At 37.8% G+C, this 19778-nt stretch overlaps 1 protein-coding gene across 1 annotated transcript; it reads right to left on the bottom strand.

Moving 5' to 3' along the window:
* Positions 1-971: 971 nt before the first annotated feature.
* Positions 972-19756, bottom strand: si:ch211-207e14.4 (interleukin-17 receptor D). The gene is made up of 12 exons (XM_067591397.1): positions 19195-19756; positions 11996-12080; positions 10581-10739; positions 9856-9974; positions 5180-5303; positions 4986-5024; positions 4669-4814; positions 4446-4520; positions 3647-3713; positions 2851-2997; positions 2564-2736; positions 972-2236 (listed from the first exon to the last, which is right to left on the bottom strand). The coding sequence occupies exons 1-12, from the start codon at positions 19315-19317 to the stop codon at positions 1688-1690; spliced, it is 1806 nt and encodes a 601-aa protein (XP_067447498.1). The 5' UTR covers positions 19318-19756; the 3' UTR covers positions 972-1687.
* Between the last annotated feature and the right edge of the window lie 22 nt (positions 19757-19778).

The following is a 19778-nucleotide window of genomic DNA, read 5'->3' on the forward strand; positions in this document are numbered from 1 at the left end:
AGAAAAAAATCATCATCTCAATTAGCAATGGAGATTGTAGGGAAATTGCTCTTTATTTTGAGAAATGCTCAAACAAACATTACCTCTGATGTGAACTGCCAGATGCCAGGTGTTTTGCTAATGTTTTATTGATTGATTGACTGATTGATATTCTCTCTACTTAGCAGTGACCATTGCTCAGCAACCGTTGCTAGCACCTTTTGGCAGGTTGTGTTGTAGCCTTTAGTGTATTTCTAAAGTCTGAAATGATTGTCAAAGTTGAAATCAGTTTGGTTTGACTGTTTTACTCTAAGAAACAGTTGCAGACATTTTGGTAAGTAAATATTTTTCCTCTTTAATCTTCATATTGCGGCATAAATGTGACTGGTAATGATCCACAAATAAATCACACAGTGGTGGAGGAAGTATTCAGATCCCTTACTTAAGTAAAAGTACCAATACAACTCCATCACAAGTAAAAGCCCTGTGTGAAAATCCTAAGTACTAAGTATCCTAAGTATTTTATTCATTAGGAAGTATTATCGTCTTGATGTAGTTAAAGTATAGAGGTGGAGCTAGTTTGAACTACTTTATATACAGTTAGCTAGTTAAGTCCAGTGGTTCCCAACCTAGGGGTTGGGCCCCTCCGAAGGGTCTTGAAACGATTAATGGGAGAGGAAAGAAGAAAAAACAGTTCTGATACACAAATCTGTTTTCAGTTTTTGGACTTTTTCTCTAATCTTTGATTTTTGGTGAAATATTGGATCATTTATTGAAATGAAACAATGTGAGAAGTTTAGATTTAAAAATCACTATTTGTTGGAGCTGTTAACAACTCATAGACATCTGAAATGTGACCCCAACTACACACTGCTTTTTGTAAGATGTTAAAAGCCCAAAAGCAATGTGTTGTATTTTAAAAGCTTGTTATATTATCCAGTGTGTCAAATCTTCATGTGAAAAGTTGTCAAATAAATATAGTGAATTAAAGGTCGTTTTAAATTTGCTTTATTAGATGATTAGATATGAAGAAAAATCCATATTTTCACACAAATGGGTAACATCAGATCAGCATAAAATAAAAAATGATAGGACCTGTCACTCCAGTCTTATGGATATGAGATACATACATGTATAAATAGACTATAAACATATCTGTAAATATGCATGGATACACTGTTCAATGTGTACTGTAAGGCAAACATTCTCACAGAATAACTTCAATAACTAATTTATGAGATTAATGGTTTATTTATGCACAGTGCATATATGACAAATGTTTAATTTCATAATAGCTTTTTACATAAAATGACCAGAAATTGTCATGCTACATTTAATACTTAAAAATTTGTAAAATTAAATTGCTTTATTGACCATGATATACATTACTGGACGTTATTTGAACAAATCCTTCCTGTAGACACACTCGGCATGTTAACACATTTTAGAGGTCAAAGTGCTCAGTTGCTGCCACAGCAGCATAACTGAAGCAGAGGTGGTTAGTTGGTCGGTTACTTAAGGGCACATCAGCAGTGATTGTATGGATTGTGTATGTACTGTCACCCTCCAGTTATGAGCTCCCAAACATCTTCCTGTATGACCAGATATGGACCCAGCTGGTTTGTGGCCATCATGAACTTCTATCTTCAAGGCAGTCTCACCTTTATTGAGCTGAGGACCACCAGTATGTGGATTCCTTTTTTAGTGTTTAGTCTCCTCCCTCCACAGGGTGATGACTTTTTTTCATGGCCATCCCAGCCTTGTAGATAGCCCACTGCAGAGCAGCTCCAGCTGGTAACTTAATAAAACCATCCTCTGAGAGGTGATTTATTCTCAGGTAACCCCCTGGCCGGTGGAGAGCCACTCCATGGAGGTGGGAGAAGAGCAGCGGTAAGTCGCTGGTTAGTGTGTAATGAGATACCAGCCTCAGCTCAGTGGGGATGTCCATCTCCTCAGAGTACTCAAAAATGGCTACCATGTATTTGGAAAGGTCCTGCCCTCTGCCTTTGGCTCGGCCCACCTCCTCTCCAATAAGGTGGATGGCTGCATCAGAGCTGAAGTTGTTGGACCCAAAGCGCAACCTTCTATTTTCCTCCTCATCTTCATCATGACCCTCTGACTGTGAAAGCTCAGGTCTGTGGTTGAGGCCCCGAGAACAGATCACCAAGACAAAGTCGCTCTCCTGGATCTGCCGGCAGTGCCAGGCCATGCTGCCCTCCTCAGCCACACTCAGAGAATCCCACAGGTCCAGGCACACCTTGGAAGAAAAAATATAGTTTGACAACAAACTGATCTAATGACACATTTAACCTCCACCCTTATCTCATATCAAAGAACTGAAAAGAATATAATCATTAGCATCTTGGAAAGATGTCACAAAAGTAATATCTAGGTATGTCTGAATGTTTCTGTCTGTCTGATTCAATCCCCAAAATATGATCCTTTTAAGACTAAAAGTTTGATATAAACATAACACCTTTTGCAAATTAGAGCTATGAAATGTCATGTCCTAGCATCTCTCACCTGTCACCATCTAATAAAAGCATAAAATGTCCCAAAAACATACTTTCAAAAAGTCCACTACCTGAGTGGCCATGTGCTGCTGTATGAAGGCCCCCAACTGCATGACTGCTTTGACATGGGCAGGGCCGTCATAGCCACTGTAGCAAATCAGGAGACGAGGAGGGGTCAGCCTGTTTCTGGGCAATGATACCACCTCCTCCGGAGTCCCGCTCTCTTGATGCTCCTTGATAATATCTGAACAGATGACGATGGCAAAGACAAACGGGAGGTATAGGATGATTTATTAACTTTGCTTTCATGATATGCAAAAAGTGATTTTACACGAGGTGGTTTAATCTGTCTGTGCACCTGGTTTTATGTGGAGTTTATTCATCCACAGCTTTGGCTTCCTCGTGGTAAGAACACACAATAAGACTGCAAATATGGCTGCCACAGCCAGGCCCAGTGGAAGCAACAGGGCCAAGGAGGGAGTGACAGAGAGTGGTGTGACCACGTCTGAGGAGAGAGGAGTTACAGGACAATTAAGTAAAAACCTTAGCTTTTCTGCAAAAAGTTAGATGAGGACATTGATATGCTAATTATTGAGATTATCTTAGTTTAGCATTAAGACTGGAAGGGAAAACAGCCAGCCTGGCTCTCTTTGAAGTTCAGAAATACACCTAGCCCGCACCTCTAAAACCAACCAACCAGGGAGACTGCAGGAAGTCACTAATCCCAACTCCCCTTAAAACCACAAGCTGTCATTTTTTAAATGTACAGATTAAACAAATTAATTAGCTGTGTGCCAGGCTAGCTGTTACCCGTACTTTCAGTCTTTATGCTAAGCTAAGCTATCACCTCCTAGCTCTAGCTCCATAATTAGCATACAGATATGAGAATGGTGTCGATTGTCTCATTTAACTCTCGGCAGAAAAGCAAATAATTGTATTTCCCAAAATGTCAAACTATTACTTTAAATGATGAGCTGAGAGGATTAATCGCATCTTAATATGTAGCATGTATTAAATATTGTCTTTGTCCAACAGACACTTTAAGTCTCCACATCTCCATCATCAAGTAAGATTTTCTGAATATAAAGGTTTTGCATAACACTTATACTATGATAAATTGTTTGTGTGAATTAGCAGTAACAAACCTCCCCTACCTTTTTGATTGTGCATGACCTGAACATTGAATATTTTCCTCACTGCATCCATTTCGTTAGCTGCAATCTGTGACACAAGAAATGTTGGGTGTGAAGTTCATTCTTGACCTTGGAAATAGTAGTTTGACAAAATAATCTTGAACCTGCATGAATCCATTTTTTTGTCACTCGGTGCAACACAACACTGACATAGGCTATTGTCAACATCTAAATTGATATGGTAAACGTGTTACCAAACAGCAGATACAGAGTAACATTGGCATTAATTTGGAGTTTTTTGGCCATCTGACAAATGTAAGTCCAACATTCACAATGAGCTCAAAGACACTTAAGTGCTCCGTAAGGCTGAATGGAAGTGCAGAGTTGGGTGAAAATTCTCTGTGGGGTTGTCACTACGAGCGTCCTGCTTTCACATCACACATAGTCATTTGATCCATTGTTAATCTAAAAATATTGATGAGTGCAGCTAACTCAAGGTCCACTTACTTGCTTTTTCCTGAATTTTCAACTACATCTCGCTAAGTTCCATATAACTGAGCCATCTCTGTGACTGTGACTCTGTGACAATCTTCATCTGCTGATTAAGTCCATGAGATGTTGTGGAAAGCTTATAGGTGGACCTTGAGATTATCTTGTGAAACTACAAGAAATGTTTAAAAACAAATAACTTAGCATAGCACATATAACCCTTTTTAAAAACTGTTATTTCAATATTATTTATCATTGAATACAAAGCCAACTGAGGTTTTTATTCACAAAACAATGTTGTATGCACTTCCAAAATCCACTTTTATTTTACCTCGCAAGTGTAATTGGTTCCTTCTTGGAGGTCATTCAGCTGATAACTGTAGTGAGTTTTGTTTCTGTTGGAATTCTAAGGAAATTAAATTAGTGGTTAATAGTACAATTATTAAGTTCACTTGTCAGATATACATACCGTAATATAAATCACAGAGACAAGGTATTAATCCACTGAATAAAAACAAAACAGCAAAACAGCTGCAGAAGATGAAGCCACTCACTGGAGTTATCTCTGTGTATTTCTTTATGCCATTTGCGTAGCACATTGAGAAGTAGCTTCTGATGCCCAGGTTTGGAGGAGCCAGGTTGAAGGTCACAGTGATGACAGTTCCTTTCTGCTGGACCTCAATATGTTTGGGGTACCAGTCTGCAACCAGAGCAGAACATATTGACAAATGTAGAGCTGATCACAGCTGACTGAAGCAGACCAATGCCTAATTCTTGTGCTTGTGTGGATTACCGAGGATCATATGGAAATGAGAACATTTCAGAAGGCACTGGAGGTGAGAGAGTCAAAGTGTCAAATGATTTCGCTCACCTTTTTTGCATTGCTCAAGACTGTTCTTCTCTGCACACGCTGAAAAACCATAATGTGCATATTAAAATAACTGTAAATAAGCCAACAGTAGTGGATTTTAAAGGTTACACTGAGGATACCACAAACTGTGCATGCTTGTCTGTGTATCTTATGTCTTATGAGATCATATCTAGCCTGGAGCTCAGGAGTCTTACAGCGTGTGGTGAAGATCTTGCTGTGGTAGAAATTCTCCCACTCCTCAGGCACTGGCAGAGCCATGACTGTAACAGCATACTGAGATCCCAGGGAAAGGTGGGGGAAAGGGTCTGATTTGTACACCTGCAGAACACAGCAGCAGTCATGACCTTATTTTTCTTTAAACATACTCCGCACACATAGGTTCTGGTGATAAAAAATTTTAACATATGCTTTGTTAATTTCTGAGAAAGAACTTATTACTTACATATTATCTTATGTTGGTTTAAACTGCTTTATAGCCTGTCTTGTTTTTTTTTCTTATTCCTGTTTTTTTTATCTTATTACTTTTTTCTCACTATTGGTTTTCATACTGTAAAAGAAAAAGTTGAAACAACATATGTCAAGATCTATCCAATACAAAAGAATGCATATAGAAAAAAATATCCAAAAACAGCTTTGTTCAATCAACTTGGTTGTTATGTTTCTCTTTTTATAAGGTTCTCTATGAATAGTTTTCATTGTCATTGAATGTTTACTTATTTGATATTGTGTTGATAATTGATATTTCATTATAACATGATGTGATATGTGATGTGATATAATTGTGTAACATTAGACTATTTATGTGAAAATTGTTACTTGAAATATTTTGATATTCAGATATTTTGTGTAATATTAGACTGTTTGCATCATATTTCCTCAATAATAAATTATTCTATTTTGCTTTTAAATATTATTTTAAAATAAAAAAAATCATAAAAAATAGAAATTTAAAATTCTGTAAAATATTAGTAATATTAAGGTCATAAAGATATTTCCAGTTTCAGCTCTGGAATGTAACCTTTCTTTTTGCACAATTTCATTTTCTGACACAACTGTCTACCAGATGTCAAGTCCTTTGTAATTTTTGATCAGAAAAATGCTGTATACATACAGTAAAGTCATGTAAAAACATAACTTTAATTACGTAGATATTTAAAAAATATTTTCAAAAATAAATCAATCTTAGACAACCTTTAATTGTGATTGCCAGTCCTGAAGATACACATCTTTTAGTCTTAGGTTAACCTGAAATGTAAATGTATTCTGGATGGATATCAGGAGATCCAGTGATATTTAACAATTATAACCTTTCTTGAACAGTAGTCTAAAAGCTTCTAAGGAACTAAAGTTGGATACATGATGTTGAGAGCTTTGGGTTTTATGTTTTGATGTCACCAAATATGTGATTATGTGTTGTTCTACCTTACAAGCTGCACAGGACTGTCTGTGACATCATTTGCCTAATTGATGCAATCAGCTGGCACGATCTATTTCATTTGGGGTCGTTTCCTGACCCCATCCTGCTCCTGATGATGGTTTTAAAGTAAAACCGAACGCTTCAGACCGGAACAATGCCTCTGCTCTTTGTTCGTATCTGCACAATCTTACAATAAATATAAAAACCCATATTCATCAAGTATATTTCTAAACATATAAATCCATTTTGACTGATAATTAGCATGTTCTTACAGTTTCTGTAGCAAGTAAACACACCACACTGTATCCACTACAGTGATGTTCTCATTGGATATTTTGTTAATGTGGCTCTAATCTCCTCCCTCGCCATAAGTTCATATAGAGTTTACATGTCTACTTATGCAGTGTAGTGTGGTGTATGATGTCATACATGGTGTGCAAAGTCCTTCAGTACACACTCGTAATAAAAGGCTTCATGGAAAATGGGCTTCTCTTTAAAGGCTGACCTGCGAGTCTACACATAACCCTGTTTCAGGTAAAAACAGATCAATTCCGGCTGTAGACCTTTGTTGCAGGTCACACCCCTCTCTCTCTACCCATGTTTCCTGTCTCTGTAGACTTTCAATTGTGAACCAAAGGCAAAAAAATTAAATAGGGATGCACCGATCTGACTTTCTCAGTCCTGATACTGATACCTGGGCTGTGGGTATTGGCTGACACCAGTGGAGGCTGGTCCATAGAGGCAGAGGAGGTTGATCCTCCTCTATTTTTTGAGAGGCAAAAGGGAGATCAAAATATAAACATTTTTTTACAGTCTATGAGGAGGACGGGTGCCTGCTGTCCTCCGCAGGAAAGGATCTCTTACATTGGACTTAATGTCAGTTAATATTCAGTTTTTTTCATGCTAATCTGTGATTGGCCATGACACGTAAAATGACGCTCCAAGGGAGGCTGTCCTCCCTTACCAATCAACAACCAGAATGCAATATTGACATCGAGTTGGTCCAATGATAGTTTCCAGAACTCATCTTCAATTCTCTCCACTGTAAAGCAGAGTACCAGCAGTAGATAGCTCCTTGCTTAGCCATTGCAACAGCTGGCTTGTTGTAGCAACCTGAAGGACTCTTTATACATCCATGGAAGGACTGTTAAGGACTGTTGTTAAGCTAACGGGATAAATTATCTGGACTGGGCAGCGCAGCAGCAGCAGGACGCTGCCGGAGAGGCTGGAGAGAGAAGCAACCGGAGAAACAACCAGGAGAGTTAGCTTGTTTGTCATTGTTGCTAATGCTATCAGACTGGTTAACCAGCAGCCATAAAGTTCTGTTAACTAACATACAAGATGACCAACAGCTACAGATGGACGTTATGACATGAATACTTCATCTCCATGAAAGAAAGAAGAAGATGTCAGATAACATGAGTCAGATACAGCTTCTCTCTGTCTCTTTGGTTGCTAATTTAATCTCTGATGGTTAAATGTCTCTGTGTGGCTTTTTTGCGTTTTTTTATCTCCTTAACAAGAATGCAGCAGAGATGATATAATTTGTTGTGGGTAAGATTAGTTTGATTGTTGAAGTTACAGTGAGCTGTCTGGACTCATTCATTCGTTTTTAATTGAGTGGTTGTTCAGTCACCTGTTGATGTGTGATTAGTGAATGAGTGCTTGCTTCTGACAGTTTCTTTAGTTCGTTTTGAGCTGAGACGTATATTGAGTAATAAGCTTAAAGTAACTAGAATAACAAGTGTTAACTAGTGGTGTAACTGATTGTAGTTGATCCGTGTTCCATAATGATCACCCCCCACGGTTCGGCAGGCATATGAACTGCGTATTAATTGCAAAATTCAATGTCTCATTTAGGACAAAGTAAACAAACTGCTCTAAGTACAAGTCACGGGCAGACAGCGTGTTGCTAACAGGGATTTTGAAGAGCAACAATCAAACCAGCATCTAACGGGTCTGATGTGACATTTGAGTTATGTTTACCTGCTTTTTAATGTGCTGCAGCTGAGCAGCTAATTAGCTATCTAGCTGCTAACTGGCGTTAGCGGTGAATGTTTGTTATCATCAAGTTTTGATGATGTGGACAGAGGCTGTTTCATTCACTGTTTAAAAGAGGAAGGTTTCATGCCTCATATTGCAATAAGTGAGCATTGAATATTTTATATATTTTATTTTATTTTATTTAAACATTGGACATCTTCAATGTTGTTTTCATTTAAGACCATGGGCAAAAGTCCCTTGCTGTTTCTGGCTGTAAGTGTGTTACAGAATAAATGGAAAACAAAGTTTTATTTTTCTCCCCCTTTTTTTCGCTGATCCTAATAATGATCTGATTTGTGACTCAAATCCGTGATACGATCCGTACCGTGAGTTTTGTGTTCATGTTAACACCCCTAGTGTTAACATATCAGCTTTGTAGATTATATTTTGTATGTTGTGCACATATTTCAGAGTGTGTAAGTCACGTATTTGATACATGCATTAATATTTTCTGATGTGAACCCACACTTTTAGATCTGTGAATGTTTTTAGTGTTCAATCTTTCTTGTATTCAGCACTGATCTGAACCTGTATCACATTGCCACAAGCTTTGTGCTACTTTATATATTTCTGTATACCAAGAAAATATATAGGAAACACGTGTAAATCATGTGATATGTTGTCTGATATGTTGTTTTTGGTGAGAACATAAATTTGTTGTCACAATAGAACAGTACTATAAATTTGAATTTCACTTTGTTAGTAAAATGACACACTTGAACCACTCCATGGCTAAAATGAGCACTTCTTGTCTCTTTAGAGACAGTATGTATATGCTAAATGTATTTAAAGAAGCAGCCTTTTCACCACTCAAGCAAATTGTTTCATTGGCATATAAAATTGCCCCCCACCCCTCCGATTTCATCAGGTGGGACAATGATATAGTTTGATGCGGTTTGTTGTAAGATTCCATGTTGGTCCTCCTGTTTCCTCCTGTCCTCCCCAATTTTTTGAGTCACCAGCCGCCACTGGCTGACACCAAGTACTGATTTGATACTGTCTTTAATTAATAAGCTGTATGTCTCACTGTGTGGAAGACACTGGGATCATTCTTTTATGTGTAAGACAACATCAGGCTTGACTTAAACATTGCTTTTCTAATTTTGTAAAACAAATAAATACATAGATATAAATGTACTGAGTTGTTATTTATTAAAATAACGGTATCCAATACCAGATCGGCCCATTGTCACCAATACCTGATCAAGCTATTTGAGTCAGTATCAGACTGATATCAGTATTGGTATTGGTGCATCTCTAGAAAAAAAATGCAGAAAAACAATCTTTAAAAAATTTTTTGTTGAAGAACATTCAACATATGAACATTCCTTTGAGTAAAAACTGTGAGAACTACTGATGTCAAAAACAGCATACCATAACAGAAAAAGAAGCAAGAGGGGTCCTTCCTACCTTTTGAGCATGTGAAGCCGGGAGGGAGAGGTTACGGTGAAAGAGGAAGAGCTGACAGGCAACACTGGGCCCTCCCAAAGCCTGAAGGGACACCTGAAAGCCTCGCAGGAAGGTGATCCCTGCAGCAAACATAAAAGCGACAATGTGAAATCACTGTCACAGCATAACCCGTCATCTATGCTGCACATACTCTGATGTCAAATACATGTTTGTGCTGTATGTGCTACACTACTACCATGCATGGTCAATTAAGCTTTTAACACAAAAGTCTGTTACTCCATTGTTACCTGTCAAAGCTTCAATTATACATTGAAAAAATCTGAAGAGCTGTCTCTCACATTTTAAAGAATTCTTGTCGTGCAAGCCATAGTTTCCATAGTTTTCACCTTTCAATAATTCACTGAACGTCACCTGAAATAAATCTTATTACTGTCAGACCCTGATGTGAGAAATTAGTTTGGGAAGGTTACTCATGTCTGACATGAGTCATAGTCTTAAAAACCAACCACTGTATGAGCCCCACCCAATTTAAAGCCATGCTTTTGTTTTATGTCCTTAAAGCAACTGCAAAATATGCACATTCTCATTTTAATTATATATATATAATATAGAAGAGAACTTCTGCATCCATGTCAAATCACAGTCCTCTAATGCTTGATTGTATTGTAAGTTGCTTTAGATAAAAGCAAAGCCAAATGACAAAATGTAGTGTAAATGTAATATACCATAGTAACTGGGCTTCCAGGAGACAACAATAGTGTCAGATTCAGGGGCTGGATCATACACAAGCTCAACCTTCACATCATTTGGTGCATGAACGTAGTGCTGACAGATTTTAGGGTCATTTTCTCCCAGCAGCTCAAAACATGGCCATGGAATACAACCTGAGAACAGTTGACATAAACATAAAATCACAATGGTGTCCTTGGAAAGATATTCTCAGTACATTATTAATGATTTCTATACATTGCAAATACATTTCAGTGCATCTACAAATGTGAAAGAAAACTTGATATTTAAACAAGATTATGCTAACAGCTCTCTGAGGGTGTACTTAGGCAACATGTTGCTTTGAGCAATGTCAGCATGCTAACATATCCATAATGACAATGCTAACATGCTGATGTTTAGCAGGTAATATTAACCCAGTCCAACATCTTAGTTTACTATGAGCATGCTAGCTTTCCAAATGAACACAAAGCACAAAGTATAGCAGAGGCTGCGAAGATTGTGAAAATTCTGCAGTATTATACAGTAATAGATATAGTATATACCAAAGTATTGGACAAATTCAAATTTTGACTTGATAGTGGCGCTAGAGAAAAAGTCAGGGGCTCATCGAAGTGATTACCGTGAATCATTCTGGACTCAAGTCACAGTTAATAACATCGTTAAAAGAAATGCACTGTAGCTGTCTTACAGACATGTTGATTCAACTTTATGGTCATGGAGGTTTCAGTTTGTGGTGCTATTGAAGTGTATTGCTTTACGAGGTGTTTCTAACATTTGATGTTGTGGTGGTGAGTGGTGAGTCAACCAACAGACGAGCATTGCTATTCTCAGAGCCACATTGCTAGCTTGGCTAAAAATAAACGAGGAGATGTTAACTGTCAAAACCAAATAGGCCAAGTGTTGTTGATCTTGTTGCCAGCAGTAACACTAAACATTCATGTTAGACAGCAAATATTTGGCTTGGGATTGTTTTGTTTTTTTTCATGTGTCATTAGATGTAATAAGGCATAGGTGTAATACATTTGGCATTTATTTTGTTTGACCTCAGCAATGACAACAGGTCATGTATAGGTCTTGTATTTGCTCTTTAGGTTTGCCTGTGTTCTAATCCTAATATGAAGTGCAAACAATGTGACATCTGCTCATTATGATGCTAATGCTGTGTTAAGAGTTAAGTTTAAGACCAGTGGGATACGCTGTGAGAACAAGGTGAACCACATCTCTTCTCATCTTAAGTCACTCCTGCCGAAATATGTTTTAGCAATTAGGTTATAAGTGCATTCTGTGCTTTAACGCAGTTTATTATTGTAATTAGTCAACAGTAGTGACTGATGCACTGATGAGTGCAGACTCCAGACAGTTGTAGGTGAGCTGAGAAGCCAGTGCAGCCTGTCTGAACCAGACTTACTTCCAAACGCCTCAATGGAGTTGAAGCCCAGAGTGCTCTTCACATCATCTCTGGTTATTCTGCAGTATTCACATCCAGGCCCTCCCTGCAGTAGAGATAGCAAAAACGGATTTAAATTGTAGCACTTGTAGTTGCATTTTTACTATTGTATATTGAAGAGAATTCCATGTCAGCTAAACAATTTAGATACATAAAGATCACGTAATTGCATGAGGCAGGAACATGGGACGAACATTTTAAAAATGTATGAACACGCAGAAAGAAAAACAGATATATTTTTGTGAACCTGCATTTAAACATCACATTAGATTTGTTCATGGTAAAAACAGGTCCAGGACTATGTACATTCCTTGTTCAACTGCCAAGAGTATGGGGACTGGGTCAGAGACAAGAACGTGGAAGAACACACTCTGATTGTCCATGAGAAAGATAAGGACTTAATAGCAGAAAAAAGCCATACACATCACAGTTAATAACATTGTTAAAAGAAATGCACTGCAGCTGTCTTAAAGACGTGTTCAACTTTATGGTCATGTAAGGTTTCAGTTTGTGGTGCTATTGAAGTGTATTGCTTTACGAGGTGTTTCTAACATTTAATCTGTTCTTGATATAAATGTAGCTAGGACTTATTACAGGGTTGTTGTAATAGATCACATTCATTTTTAGCTAACTAGTTTATCTAAACTGGCAGTGTAGGTAAATCATCATCTTAGTTTACTATGAGCATGTTAACTTTGCAAATGAACACAAAGCACAAAGTATAGCAGAGGCTGTGAAGATTGTGAAAATTCTGCAGTATTATACAGTAATAGATATAGTATATACCAAAGTATTGGGCAAATACAAATTTTGACTTGATGGTGGTGCTAGAGAAAAAGTCAGGGGATCATCGAAGTGATTACCATGAATCATTCTGGACTCAAGTCACAGTTAATAACATCGTTAAAAGAAATGCACTGTAGCTGTCTTACAGACATGTTGATTCAACTTTATGGTCATGGAGGTTTCAGTTTGTGGTGCTATTGAAGTGTATTGCTTTACGAGGTGTTTCTAACATTTGATGTGCTCTTGATATAAATGTAGCTAGGGGATCATCGAAGTGATTACCATGAATCATTCTGGACTCAAGTCACAGTTAATAACATCGTTAAAAGAAATGCACTGCAGCTGTCTTAAAGACATGTTGATTCAACTTTATGGTCATGGAGGTTTCAGTTTGTGGTGCTATTGAAGTGTATTGCTTTACGAGGTGTTTCTAACATTTAATCTGCTCTTGATATAAATGTAGCTAGGGGATCATCGAAGTGATTACCATGAATCATTCTGGACTCAAGTGGTGGGTCAACCAACAGACGAGCATTGCAATCAGGTAATCAATTTTCAATTAACTCCACATTGTCTCCAAACTCAGAACAATTCTCTGTATCTCTGACCTGACCTGGGGTCCTGGCCAATGGTCTTAACAAGCTCAAAAACTAACTGTTCCTTATCTAAAGGCGTTAGTATGCTTCAAATGAAGTACTTGTAGAATTGTCAAACATCTGAAACCCCACCACCCCACAACTTTCCGATGTCAGAACTGGGTAGGCTGCGTCTGACAAAAGAAGCATACTGATGTCTGTAACAATGCTCCTGTATTTCATCTGAAGCCTCTGTAGGTGTTTGCAGTTTCCATGTGCATTCATGACATTTAGATTATTTTTAATGTAATTTTACCTTATTGTATTTTTTTTCTCTAATGTCATATCCTTAACTCTGTCTTTTTCTCTTCATGCTGTAAAGCACTTTGGATCAACTGTGCTGTGTGTTCACTGTACTTTTCAAATATCTGCCGTCGTGACAAATTGCTGTCACTATGCTGCAATCTTTGTGAAATTACTAGCACACTGGGAAACATATTTCAAAAATTCACTCATTTCAAAAACAAAATGTAAAAAAAGCATCTGCAGTCACGTCCTAACTGCCATATATTAAAAGAGGTGTGTGTGTGTATTTTAAGTATTCATCCACAAGAATGAACTATATAATCATCCAAGTGTAGACCACATAAGGGTCTTTGATTTCCAAACATCTGCATTTACTTTAAATCAAGGGATCAAACCAGATATCAGCACTAACAGCGCTGTCAGAGTGAGTTAATGGGGGATCACAAACCACAGTAATGATAAAACAATATGGGTCTGTTTCTGAATGTTCTTAAGACAAACACATTAAAGCATCCTGTTACAGTTGAGCAATATCAGAACATGTGAGCCAAAATGTTATTACATACCTCTATGTAAGATACACACATACAGATAGCCAACTTGTTCTGCAGGTTTAGAGACCATAACTAGAGTAACAGGTGGGGAAAATGAGAGAGTAAGAAAAAGTGCATCTGCTTCAGGCAGAGAGAGAGAGATAGAGAGAGAGAGATAGAGAGAGAGAGAGAGAGAGAGAGAGAGAGAGTGTGTGTGTGTGGTAGTTAAACTGACAGGCTAGGTAATAACTGTCAGAAGGTCTTTGTAGTCTAATTATGTTCTTGCATGCAAGCTGATGACAGAACGTCAACAACAACATCCACATTTTTAATGTGCACTTCAGAAAGGAATTCTTCCACACTTTGACAACGTGACAATGTGGGTGACTTTTCAATACAGCCAAAATGAATCTAGTCACATATTACGTACACTGTCTATAAAAGGTAGTCTGTGGTAGCCCTGGGATTTCTAAATGGTGAAAATGACAAAAAGGGTCACAAAAATCAACATCTGCAAAAATGTTTTCAGTGTAAAACTCAGTTTACAGTCAGTATACACAGGAGAGATTATAGAAACTCAATACAGAACAAGAGAAACTACCCACTGGCAAAATGACGGTGTGTGTCAATCAAAGCAGTTTGCTGTGAAACACACACTAACCATAGAATTCAGCTCAAGCTGACAGCTGTGCATTCCTCATTTGTCCATTTACTTCATATGGACGTAAACAAGTCTCTGCCAGAGGCTGAAAACAGTGCACTAAGACTCAAATCTATGATGTATGTAATTCTATTGCCTGGAGCTATTTATATTTAGAAATATGTGCACTATATTTCTGACATTACACACAAAACTGAACTGAAAAATGTACCACAAGAAAGTCCTTTTTGTCCGATTTTGGGTGTTTTCAGCAAAGGTGGAGGTTTTGTCTTTACATAGCAGTGAAACAAATATGGTGCAAAAGTTGCGTTGATCCTGAGTAGCTGTGAGACACAGTATTATAATCAAGTACAAGAAGCTTTGCAAGTAATTTTTCTCAGTAAAAAGACATAAAAAATAATCTCTTAAACATTCAGGAATTTTCAGAAACACTGGACAAAAACGACTATGTACTGTATGCGCAGTGTGTGTGAAGTAAATAACATCAGTTTTGAACAAACTTGTCCTCATAAACTCAATGTTTTCTGCTGGGAAATTTTTACAGTTCTTCCTAAACTTACACTTGCTGAGAATTATAGTATATATGTCATCTAGTAACACTGGTTCCTAGCCTTTTTCAATCAATTTTTTATCTGCGATCCTTCTCCCCTTTTTACTTTTACGTTTTTTTTGGATGTTAATTCCAGTAATTCACATTAGAAAAGAAAAGATTAGAATAAAATCTGAAAAAAAGATGTTAATCCCTCATATTTATGTTGTTACCCCACAGAGGTTCTGACCTCCTCAGATTTGGGAACCACTAATGATGGAGCCATTAGTGGCTCCCAAAATTTTGGTCACAAAAGCAAACATGACAGTAATGCAGAATGACATTTTTAGGTTTCTGGAAACAATTGATTGCTTATTTGCCAAAGACTGTGGCGCCTAGAGAGAGTAAAAAATCCGCAATTAAGTACTTCAAGTACTCAAGAACTTGTTGGAATAACAAAGTACATTCCAAAATTTATCCAAGGCTGTTTTAAAACAACTGACTATGATCCAAAGCCAGAGTCTGATTTGGAAAAAATGTGAACCAGTCCTTTAAGTACAGGTTTGTTGTCTGAGCAGAAGTGCTTGGTTTAAAGCTGGTATATTTCCTAGTAAAATGAAAACAGCTAAAGTCATATCTACAGTATATATAAGGCTGGTGATAGACATGTATTCTCTAATTACAGACCTGCTTCTTTTTTCTCATAGTTCTCTAAAATGCTGGGGGAAAAAAGAATTCTATAAAGGAGGAAGGTTACATGGGTTATGTTCACCAAGGCTCAGTGTTAGGTCCACTATTGTTTTATTCTGTGCATAAATGATATGTGTGAGATTTCCAAAATATTAAAAATCATATTATTTGCAGGTGATAAAAATGTATTTTGTTTTGGGTAGAAACAACTTTTGGATACAGTGGAAAAGGAATTGGAAATTGGAATTGATTCTAATAAACTAACACAGTATTTAAGTAAAATTAAATTTTATAATCTTTGGAAATTGTTTAATCAAAAAAAAAACTCAAAAATCAAACTCATAATAAATTCTGTTGAAATTGAAAGAAAAGTCAATTGCAATACTGTATAAAGTTAAAGATCTTGTATTGTTCACTTGTGGTCCCATATATAACTTCCTGTGAGCAAGTGTGGGGAAATGCATATAAAATAAATAGGCTACTAATCCAATCTTCATACTTCAAAAGAGAGCCATAAGAATTGTAAACAAAACTACTTATAGAGAACCAACAAACTCACTCTTTATTGAATTATAGGCTCTAAAATTTAAAAATCTGATCAACTTTAAAATGATTCAAATTATGTATAGAGAAAAAAAACAAGTATCACCTGAAAGTTTAAAAAAGTTGTTTAAAAAGAGAGAAAGACAATATGATTTGAGAGAAATTTGCATATTCAAAAACAATTAGTAAGGAATAATGTAACAAACCATTGTATTTCAGTCAAAGGAACAGCTGTAGTGAGGAACTGAAAACACGTAGAACACTCAGTAAGTTAGAAAAAATGTTTAAAAATAAATATTAAAATGGATGATCAGAAAGCAACACTGACATAGAAGGACAGGGTACAGGATATTTAAGTTGTTGGGTGTTGTGTTGTTTTGCTTTTGTTTTGTTTTGCCTTTATTGTTTGATGAATGATGTTACCTTTTGAGGTTAAGTATGACGTGTTGTTAAAGGCATGGGCATTATAAACTGTAGCTTCAGTTTACCTTTTTTGACTGCAGAAATCTTTTAGGTTGTGTTTTTGTGTTGTTTTCAACTGTGGTGTTTGAGTATCTGCCTCCTTTTTATGTATTTATGTATGTGTGTGTATATGAATTTGTATATTTATACATATGACCTAAATATTTCTGTTACTGATAGCAGACCGAATTTTTTTTTATTTTTTTATTTTTTTGGCATCTCCTCTACTGTAAAGCCAACAGAAACAGTGTAAACAGATGCAGCTGAGGGGGGAGAAGCAGCAGAGCTGACCTCACCATAAGTATATTCCAGGTGCGCTTCAGTACTTTGAGTCTGAAGGCATAAAATCCTCCTGGATTAGACCCCAAAATGAAGAGAGGAGATGAATGTAAATAAATATGTGCTGCAGAAGGAGCCTGCTTTTATGTCAGTAGCCTACCAGTGTTGGGCAAGTTACTCAGGAAGTGTAATATGTTATTACTCCTTTAAAAAGTAATAATATTACTTTACTTATTAGGCTACTTGGTATCAAAAGTAATTAGTTACGTCACTTGTTATGTTAGGCTACTATAAAAAATAAAATAACGCAACAGTATCTCCACATTCAAGCTGATATCGTGTGCAGCTTCTTGTTTTGTTACCTCTGTCCTGACATATTAAGCAATATGTTCAGAAGTAAAACAACGACTGTATCTCATGAGCAGAGGCTTCTCAAACCTCTCATCAGAGGTGTCTGTTCTCTGTAGAGGTGAGAACCAAACCTCCCAGACTAAAAAGCACTCCACAGGCGCGCTAGATGGAGTCAGTGTTGTACTTCATGTAAATGTTTTTGACGTTTGAGAACTGGTTCAGAGTCTCAACCTCATGCCCCCCCTGAGCTCAAATAGTCCATTACTTCTTTTTTTGTCGAGTAGCTGTCCTCGGGCTCTGTTTTAAAAGCAAAAAGATCCATTTCATCATGGCGGGCTGATCGTGGACATACAGGCAGGAGCAGCTGTGACACTGTGCTGTCAGAAGATCCCTACCCTCTTCTGACAACTGGCAGCTGCAATGAGTGTCTTTGCTGTCCAGTACACCAGCAAGACGAGTCTGGATGGTCTGAAAATCTTCTGTTGCTGTGATGATGAATATCATTATTTTGACTGCAATTGTTTTGATAATTGTACTGACTGTTTTAAAGACAAATAGCCTATTGCAGTGCAGTCTGTTCCCACTATTTATGAATGATGCAATGCAGCAAATCTACCCAAATAAATTCGCAAAAAGAGGTTTGGAAATATAGGAACACCTTCACAATGACATCTGGAAGGCCAGTTGTCATTCTTGAGTGAGAGGGTGTCTTTCAAGGCAACTGTCCTTATCATCAGAACTTCGAGGGTTGGTCCCATAACAGCAGTTACCCTTTTGTAACATGTCCAGTGCTGCTGTAAGTGGCTTCATGACGGTGCAGCACTCTGTCAGGAATTAGTAGCCTACTCCTTGACGAGGCACTTAATTCCCGGTGATTCTGGAAACGGCCTCGTTAAAGGAATTCTACCTTGACGGTGTTGGGACGTAAAATGCACCCCTATCGTAAGGTGAGGGGGATTTCACGGCAGGGGTGCATATTACTACTCAACACCTGTGTGTTTTCGACAAGTTTCACATTCCTGTGCTGCCGTATCAGATGTTTCAATAAATCTGAATCGTATTTTTCACGGTTGAATGCATTGTACTGCTCACACAAAGTTTACAACTGACGACAATGTTCTGTACATCTTTGACTGAGAAATAATGACAATACTTGCAGCTGTTTAAGTAAGCTTATCTCCCTCACTCGTCCTCCATCCTTCGCTTATCTTCTCGGCTGGTAGCTGACGTGCGCTGACCTGCTGTGCGCACGCGTCATCAAAAGATAACCTAATTTACATGGGACAAAAAACGCAGTAACGCTGCGTTACTGGGATTAATGACTGTAATGTAATTGCTATTACTCGTTACCGGGGAAAGTTATAATATCACGGTAACGTCCAATACTAGTCAGCACAGTGTCACAAAGGGAAAAACATATTTACACAGTAGGCGGGAAACCTTACCTCTTTGATACACTCCAGAGTGCAGTCCTGAGGAGTGATGGCTGCAGCTCCGACACCATCCTGAGCCCAGAGTGACCGACCAAGTACCAAGAGCTGATACAACACAAGAACTGCCTTCCACATGCTGCTAAAGCCAACATGACACTGTCCCACTGTGAGCACCAGACCTCACACACTCACAGTGGACTGAACGGCCATGAGCCGCTGTTACCACTCAGTGTGAACAAGTGAAGTCTAGATGTAGAAGTGTCCTCGATGGTGCGTGAGAGAGAGTGACAAGAACCAGGGAGGAGGCAGAGGAGAAAGACGATGAGGGGAGTGGTGTCTTCAGGCTACGGGTGGAGGTGCAGCCAGCATGTTTTAACAGTTACGCTGCCCAACTAGTTCATTTTGTGCTGGAAAAGCAGAAGGCACATGGCAGGTTTATTCCAAAACACACTGGGTCAACAGCCAGATCCAAGAAAACCAGGTTTACATTCCACATCATCACACGCAGGAACATGTATTCAACAAGAAGCAAAAACATCCAAGTGTTGATTCCAAAAGAATATAAAGTTTTCTCTTCAGTCCAGCGAGGTTCATTT

The sequence above is a fragment of the Thunnus thynnus genome, chromosome 6, assembly GCF_963924715.1.
Source record: "Thunnus thynnus chromosome 6, fThuThy2.1, whole genome shotgun sequence".
NCBI lineage: Eukaryota > Metazoa > Chordata > Actinopteri > Scombriformes > Scombridae > Thunnus > Thunnus thynnus.